Source organism: Littorina saxatilis, unplaced genomic scaffold, assembly GCF_037325665.1.
Source record: "Littorina saxatilis isolate snail1 unplaced genomic scaffold, US_GU_Lsax_2.0 scaffold_617, whole genome shotgun sequence".
NCBI classification, from domain to species: Eukaryota; Metazoa; Mollusca; class Gastropoda; order Littorinimorpha; family Littorinidae; genus Littorina; species Littorina saxatilis.
The window spans coordinates 24553-33579 of NW_027127406.1; the positions used below are offsets into that span (position 1 = coordinate 24553).

The window sequence follows — 9027 nt, forward strand, 5'->3', positions numbered from 1 at the left end:
CTAATCCTCAGATACCGATGGGGATATGTCTATGTTTTTGTAAGGTGGTTCATACGTGGAGTCAGTGTTGGTCGGTGTGATCAAACATGGAGAGTTTGTTACTGTAGTTGTTGTTGCTGCCTCTGTAGTGGAGGCTACAGGATGCAGGTAGTCATCAGTCAGAGTGTTGTCTGATAGTGATGGTGACATTTCTCTGGTGTTTTCATAAGGTGGATCCGATCTGGATCTAGTGCTGGCTCTTGAGGTTAAACATGAAGAGCTCAGCTCAATAATAGATGTAGGTAAATCCTGAGTGGAGGTAACAGGGTGCAGGTAGTCACCAGGCAGAGTGCTGTGTGAAAGACGCGGTGACATTTCCATCGTGTTTTCGTATGGTGGTTCATAAACAGCTTCTCTTTCACCCGGCGGTTTTGGCTGTACTGTGTTAGCGGTTGTTTTCTTGTCCAGGGCTGAGGAAACGGGGTAGAAATTATCATCAGGCAGGTTGTTGTGTGGCAAGTGCTTGACAACCACGTTTCCTTGTTGAGGTTGAACATCTGAGGCAGTGCTCACCGAGGCAGTCCTCCCTTGAGTTGGCCAGTCAGAACGAGCTTGAGTAGCAGGCATTGCTCCTTCCAAGACTGAGGCAATGGGGTGAAGGTAGTCATCAGGCATGCTGTTGTGCGGCATTTGTGCTGATACTTGTGTAGTGCTTTCTCTCTGGGGTGCACCATCTGAGGCAGTGCTCATTGTGCCAGCACTCATGTTGGGTGGAGGGCCAGGGCGTTCCCTAGCCAAGGTCGAGACAATCGGTTGAAGGTAGTCATCATTCAAAGTGTGGCATGGTGGTATTGAGATGTTGTTTTCATACAATGGTTCTGCCCATGCGGCAGCGGGCGTCACAGCGGCCTCTTCTTCCCCAGTATGTACTGTAGTCGCCGTTTTTAACTCATCCGCGCAAGAAACTCTTGGGTGGCTAGCATCTTCACTGTCAAGCGATGGTTCACCCCATGAGTCGGCGATCGTCATAGCAGCCATCCCGCCGGTTTTGGGCGCGGGGTGCACTGTGGCAGTAGTTGTCACGGACGAAGAACTACGGACGTCTGGGCGTGCAGGGTCATCATCCGACAGACTGCTGCTTGATGAAGTAAAGAGGATGATACGCAGGAAATCATCAGACAGGCTGCCCTCTGACACTGGCGATGAGGCATTGGATTGTACACTTTCATCGCCTGAAGATGAAACAAAATGACCTTTTCTGATGAATGTTTATACTGCATTAATTATAATAATAAATGTTCTTAAACGTTACATTTATAATAAAACATAACGTTACGTTCACTGATCTTCTACCTTCGCCCGACCGGGTTATCGACTACACACGGAAGACATCGTGGGGCCGTGCGGACCCATGCTTCTCAAAGAAGGAAAAATATGCATACCCTTCCGTAGACCCATGTTTTGCAAAGAAGCAAAAACCTGCATCCATTTCTGTAGACGCCGTGGTTAAAAAAAATTGTAATTACTTCTCGCTGAATATTAATTATCTTTTAGGACATAAGAGCTTTTTAGGTGTCCGAGGTATTCTTAAAAGCTCATTAAAAAATTCCAACTGGTTTAAGAGATATTTGCAATTCAACACCCTTCTGGGTCCACACGGGCCCACGACCACCGGCGAGGGTTACGTGGACAGACAGACAAACACTTATAGTACAGAAAATAAACTTATCTGACAAATTGTCCAGAAGCTCGCTTGAAAGACACAAGTGAGATATTGATTATAATACGACTTCACCACACAGTGACCTTGAAATTTCACCAGGATCAGCCAGGCATGGGTCATGTCTAAAGGCCAGCAAACGCTGGAAGGGCGGGGAAATAGCTCAGTCAGTAGCGGCGATGGCTTCAAGACCAGTTGTTTCTATCGGCGTGGGTTCGACCCCCACGTTCGGCGAGGGATTTATTTCCTAGAGTCAACTTTGTGCAGACTCTCATCGGTGTCCGAACACCCACGTGTGCACGCATGCGCACGATACAGAACCCAAGTTCACAGCGAAAGTCCCAGGGCTTGGAAACATCAATACACGCATGCAGGAGAAAAAAGAAAGAAAAAGGGTAGCGCCGTACTGTATGGCTGCTTGCTTTCCCCAGGGAGAAAGCAGCCCGAATTTCCATGAGGGTAACTTCACAGGACTATGTGAAATCGTATCCTTATCCTTATCCTATAAGTGTCTAAAGTTTAAAAGCTAAAAGTTCAAAAACGTTCAAGAAATGTTTTCTTAATTTTTCACCCGAACTTGACCCCACTGAGAATTTGAAACGTGACAACCAGAGATATGTGAGGAAATCAAACCATGGAAGTGTGTGAAGCTTCAAACCTTGAAATTCCGCTAGGGTCAACCAAACCAATGGTCTTTGAAATTTGATAAGGCTCGACCAGACTTGGGGCTTATCTTGAGGTTATCAAACATCATAATTGTGCACAGTTTCAAAGATATAGCTTGAATAACACCCCAGAAAACCTCAACGTTAACTCTTTTGTCTTCGTCCGGTCTGTCTTTTACTCCTCATGAATACTAAGACTCTCGTGATTACTCAGGTGAATGAAAAAAAAAGTATTTGCCATTGCTATCTAGGAACCATTGTTATATCTTTTATTCTGCACTATTTTTAGCAGTCGAAAACTGAATGAAAACTGACAGCACAAGACCTAAATACAAAACAATTGTGTGTCCAATTTTTTCTCTCGATTTTAATGGAGGACACTATATTCTACGTTCGAATATATCAATTGGAAAAGAATGAAAATTCAGAAAGATAAAAAGATGCAACAACCAGGGGAACGAATCTGAAAACGGCAAGAAAACGATCCCCTACTTATTTCCGAGTCATCAGGGATCTCAGAATAGATGTGGTCGTGCACACTGATGAAGGAGTCCCGATGGCCCTGTCCTGCAGGCTGCACGTGGAACATCATGGCGTCTGGTGCTCGACGTCTGAACGTGTGAGGGGCGGGAGGTGGTGGGAGTCTTGAAATCTTGCCTAGAAATCAACATTTAACTGTATAGATGACATATGAAAGCAGCAGTTGCATTGACATTTTTGATAAATTCAATGTAGATTCCTAGTGATGTTTGTGCTGCATGTGGTAATTTAGCGTTATTATCCTTGCTTTTTCACTAATATTTTAGCTGGATTACCTGGTGTCAACAGTATCCAGGAATGCTTTTGAGCCTTCGTGTGGTACGTGAAACATACCTTGGAGTTTAAAACAAAAATTCTGTTTAGTCTTTCTAAGAGCATTATCAATTGGGTTAAACATTAAAAGCTTCATCATTAAGATATGCACCAACACGCACCTACCTAGTTTCTGTTGATTATAAGTAAAGTTTTAGATACACTGACACGTTTAAAAGTCCCTGGAGAGAGCGCACGGACGAGGACGATCTGCTTTCATAACTTCTGAGGAGAAAGTCTAATCATATCGTCAACGAAATAGTCTGAATTATAGTCAGGTGGAGTTTCAATAAACCCATACACTTAAGATGCGTATTACAAACTTACACCATTGTTGGTACTGTCATTAAAAAAAAGCTGAATGATAGATCGTTACAAGTTAAAATACTTATAGCCTATTCTATAACAAAAAATATAAAAAATGAAATGAAATGCAATGGCATAGCTACATCGAAAATGAGAATGATTTGAGAAGAAAAAAAACCAATTTAAATAGAAAATGAGAATTGTGATACAGATATTGCTGAAGATACTTAAAACATAAAGCATGCATACCTCGTTTTTTCCGTCGTTTCAAGCAAATGACAAAGAGCGCGATGACGTTGACAGCAACAACGACAGGGCCAGTGATCACAGCTGATAGGACAGGAATGGTGAGTCCTTCACGGTTTTCCTGCTCAACTGAAACTATGGACAGCTGACTTTTAAAGACACAGTCCTACCCGAGTATGCTCGCCACGTCAGATCAGGCCATACTTTTACATGGGATAACGATATCCCTCCACTTGCACACAGGTTAAAAACACACAATCTGACTGCTTTTAATTTGAATTGATTTCGGGGAAAAAAACAACGACACTAGTAGCTAGAGGGATGCATGGTCTATATCCACGCAAACGCCAGGTCAGACCTGAGAATGTGAGCAGACCTGATTTCACAGAAAGGACTGTATGTAAAAGCCGAACATCCGTCTCCAGTCTAAGCCTTATTATAGTAGAAGGCCACGCGCTAATGTAGTCCTTTAACGTCACAGACAATTGCTTATGGCAAATTTATGCTTGGTGTTACGTTGTTAACGTCATGACATGTATATGACAGTTCAAACGTCAATCTGTAAGAGCTCAGACTTCGGGTATGTCTTTGGGTCATCAAACACCAGAAGAGTGCAAATTTTCAAAGCTCTAGCTTTAATTTTAATAGCATCGGTCCGAACAAAATTCTACATTTACTTGTTTGTCTACGGCCGGCCTGCCCATCACTTCGTATAACTAAGATTCTCGTGATAACTCGGGTGAATCAAAACACATTTTTTCGTTGCTATCTTGGAACCTTTGCTATATCTTTTATTCTATCCTATTTCAGCATGAACGATAATATAATGAAAGCTTAATGAAAACTGAAAGCAGAATAGCTCGATCATTTGTGTGTTTTATTAGCGGCAGTGTAGATCTCTCTCTCTCTCTCTCTCTCTCTCTCTCTCTCTCTCTCTCTCTCTCTCGTCTTCTCTCTCTCGATCTCTCTCTCTCACTCACTCTCTCGTCTTCTCTCTCTCTCCCTCTCTCTCTCTCTCTCTCTCTCTCTCTCTCTCTCTCTCTCTCTCTCTCTCTCTCTCTCTCACCCACTGACAGCCTCTCTCAGTCGCTCTCTCTCTCTCTCTCTTTTTCGCTCTCTCTCTCTCTATCCTTGTAACATAAAGTTCCATCATCATCATCATCATCATCATCATCATCATCATCGTCATCGTCATCATCAACATCTCTCTTCTCTCTCTCTCTCACTCTCTCTTTCTCTCTCTCTCTCTCTATCTCTCTCTCTCTCTCTCTCTCTCTCTCTCTCTCTCTCTTCGTCATACCTAGTCGTATGGTGAAATAGACAGAACCTTTTCCTCCGTAGTTTGTGAAATCTAGCTGCCATCTGCCTCCCACTTTTTTCACCAAATGTGGAAGTCCTATAGTCAGGTTCAGATTTGGAACTGATCCTGTCAGCGATGCTGTGCTGTAATATGTTCAAAAAGTAATGCCTAAGTGTCCATTGTTGTGTTAGTAAAAATGTTAGTATCACATCAGAGTCTGCAGAATATTCAATTGCCACAGGTCAGCTTCCATTGGGAAGTAGTCCGATGGCCAAATCTGGGTGTAAATAACCTCACCGCCAGGAATACACTAATCGAGGTCAAGCCCCATTTTCACTTCGCAAAATCTTTCATTCTGTTTCAGACTATAACCCTGGCAAGACAAATTCAGATTTGTCTTATTCCCATTAAGTGCAAATTTAAACTCAGGTGTTAACAGTTAAGATTACAAAGACGATAATTTATCGCATTTTTACTGATCACATGACAAAAACAGCTGTTGTAATTGGTCAACTAGGAACTGTATATCAATTGATATCGCGCATGGAAGTTGCCAGTGAATTTGATATCGTGCAGGAAGTAGTTTATGAATTTTAATTTTTAAGAAAAAAACTCACCTGAAGGAAACAAATGTCTCCCATTTGTTAAAATCACAAATTTATAAAAGAAAAGCAATTACATCAGAAAGTTTAAGCTGTGTAATGAATAAAAACAAACTTTTCCCTCCCAGCTTTAACAGAGAAGTAGTAGAAAAGAATGTTACAATCTTACCGACTGAGGTGGGTGGAACAGCCATAAACAAAGCTGACCTTGAAAGTACCAGTACTCAGAAAACTGTGAGATCTCTTGCAGTGTTTCAGCGCACATCACTCACAAAAAGGCAGGAAATGAGCAGCCGATTTAAACAGTTCGCACCTGCATGAACCATTGTCCACCCTTCTTAGTCGTAGCCATACAACATCAACCGAACAACTTTCAGCATCTTTTATACAGTCACAACGTCGTCGTCGGACGCCATTTTAGATGTTTCGTCTGCACTCAGCGAGACTGAGCTTCGACAACATTATTATGCAGTCCGCCGACACCGACAAATACCTGAAAACTTTCTTGGGCACAGAAAATGAACCAGAGGACTTCACTGATACTGACTGGCGGACTTCAGTTCCTGCCTCGTTCAGAATTGCCAAATCGAACAGTCAAAAAGTCTTCGACTGATGAAGTAACTGGGACATTCCTCGCTGTTCCTTCCAACTCCACTAAACTTGTTAGCCTTTGTTTGTGATTTAAATGCGATAAAATCATTATCGTTAGATTTGACTGTGATATCAACATTTATCAGTGTGAATGTCTCGAAAGGCTGAATCATATCAGATCTCGGCTTTGCCTCGATCTCATATTATTTCAGCTTTCTCGACATTCAGACTGATAAATGTTGATATCACATTCAAATCTAACGATAACTGATAATATATATACTTGAGCTTGAGCAAGTAATGCAATTCCCAAAATCGGTTGGTCATTCTGGAGCAAGATGATAGGGATTCCACCTACGAAATACTACCATTTAAGTGAGAATAATTATTACACTATCAATGATAACATTTTAGTGAGAGAACTTAACAATCCAGACAGAAGTATATTTTTAATACGAACCTGACACAGTCTAGTTTTTCCGGTCCGTAGGTTCCACTGGACGAGTCATATTCGAGAAGCACACAGGCAATAATCTTCCGATCATACGCGGTGACAGGAAAGGTGACATTGTGAAGGTCCGAGGAAGCCAGGAATGAAATCTTCCTTGCGTCAAACTCAGGCTCGCCTTGTCAAAAAAAAAACCAGACAAATAAAACACACACACACACACACACACACACACACACACACACACACACACACACACACACAATCACGCACACACACACACTCACACACACACACACACTCACACACACACACACACACACACACACACACACGCATGCACACACACGCACATGTACAAAAAAACACACACACACACACACACACACACACATGCATGCACACACGAACGCACGAATATAATATTATACACAAGCGCAAGTGAGATTCCGAAAAGGGGAGCATCTCGTTACTCCCCCGGCTCGTTACTCCCCTGGCTTGTTACTATTCATAACCCTAACCCTAATCCTAACCCTAACCCTAAGGGGGAGTAACGAGCCGGGGGAGTAACGAACTGATCCCCCGAAAAGAAGCAGGAATCAAAGCAAAGCCTGCACAATATTTTTGTGCAGCAAAACTTACAGTGTTTGATAAGAGCACATTTCTTCCAACATCTCAGATGTGGCCAGGTTTTTTGTTGCATGGCATAAGACCATCCCTCCATTTGGACACATACTACATATAAACAGCATAGATGCATGGCGGCTCCCACAGTGAGAATGTTTCATGAATTTATTTCGTAAACGCCACTAGTCTCACACCAGTTAGCTGTCAGGGTGTTGAGTGTTGGTATGTGTCCAAGTGGAGAGATGGTCTAATCGCTGGGAAAGATCTGACCCGGTCTGAGATTCTTCTTCTTCTGCGTTCGTGGGCTGAAACTCCCACGTACACTCGTGTTTTTTGCACAGATGGAATTTTACGTGTATGACCGTTTTTTACCCCGCCATTTAGGCAGCCATACGCCGTTTTCGGGAAAGCATGCAGGGTATTTTCGTGTTTCTATAACCCAACGAAACTCTGATATGAATTACAGGATCTTTTTCGTGCGCACTTGGTCTTGTGCTTGCGTGTACACACGCGGGGTGTTGGGACACCGAGGAGAGTCTGCACACAAAGTTGACTCTGAGAAATAAATCTCTCGCCGAACGTGGGGACGAACTCACGCTGACAGCGGTCAACTGGGTACAAATCCAGCGCGCTACCGACTGAGCTACATCCCCGCCCGTCTGAGATAGTGAGCCGAACTGTTTTCACGAGAAGGAGTGGTTTTGTTTTAAGAAGTTCTTAGTTCTAAGAGTTTGTGCGGAGCACCTGTCAATGAATATTGCAAACTTACATTTGACATAGAGCATCTGGGTCTTGTTTTCAGTGGACGCCGCTGCCTCACAGCTGATCAAGCCCGTGTCGTTGCACTGCACGTTGTGGATGACGTGCTCGAGACGCCCATGGGTCTGAGTTATGTTGAGCTGGACGTCGTCTTTCTTCAGCGTTGCTGTCTGTGGCGGGTTTCCCTCACTCCACATACATGAGATTTTGACTGTGGTGTTGCGGGCAGCAGGGGAAGTTTTGTCGATGACCTTGCCTTCAGACTTGATTGTTAGGCGCGAAACCGCTGGTGGCTCTTTTGGGTGCGGAAAAGGAAAAAGGATTTTATAAACAGAATATTGTGCTCTTGAAAATAATATACTAGTCGTCAAAACAGAAGAAGAAGAAGAAAAACACGTTTTAACAAACCTTTTATAAAAAAAAAGTAGACAGATGCGTTTGGGTGTAGGCCTTAGTGAGAACCATTTTGTAAAATACCACAGATCTGGCAGCTTTTTACACACGGAATAAGAGCATACTTCTTGGCTCCCCTCTGGATATTGTATGCATTTTTGAGAGGGAATTGTTATATAGAAAAGTTGTTTAAAATGCATTTAGATATAGTAATATTAATATTATAGTAAAAACATTACTCAAAAAAAAAAAAAAAAAAAAAAAAAGATCAATGTAGAAGGATGCTCCCCGCCAACAACAACAACAAAAAACAAAACAAAAAAAAGGCAAAAAAGAAAGGGTTGAAGCAGCCTGCATGCAACTGAGATTTATAAAAAATTTAAAAAAAGAAAAAAAAAGAGCATACTTCTATTTGCACACGTACCACAAATCAACCGCCCGCTTTTTTCTTGTGCGGAATAAAAGCTTGTTGCGAATTTAATCCTGCTAATAAATCTCAGTCCGAACAAACAGCAGACAGGCTGTCGGTTTTGTTAAAG

General features: G+C 42.5%; 1 protein-coding gene across 1 annotated transcript; it reads right to left on the reverse strand.

Moving 5' to 3' along the window:
• LOC138955873 (uncharacterized) lies at positions 1-1822 on the reverse strand. The gene is made up of 2 exons (XM_070327384.1): positions 1786-1822; positions 1-1211 (listed from the first exon to the last, which is right to left on the reverse strand). The coding sequence occupies exons 1-2, from the start codon at positions 1820-1822 to the stop codon at positions 1-3; spliced, it is 1248 nt and encodes a 415-aa protein (XP_070183485.1).
• Positions 1823-9027: the final 7205 nt, after the last annotated feature.

Excerpts from the sequence above, each read along its gene's own strand:
- LOC138955873 (XM_070327384.1), bottom strand. The coding sequence starts at position 1,822 with ATGACCCATGCCTGGCTGATCCTGGTGAAATTTCAAG. Across the intron at positions 1,212-1,785 it reads GATCCTGGTGAAATTTCAAG|GCGATGAAAGTGTACAATCC; the intron begins GTCACTGTGTGG and ends TTTCATCTTCAG.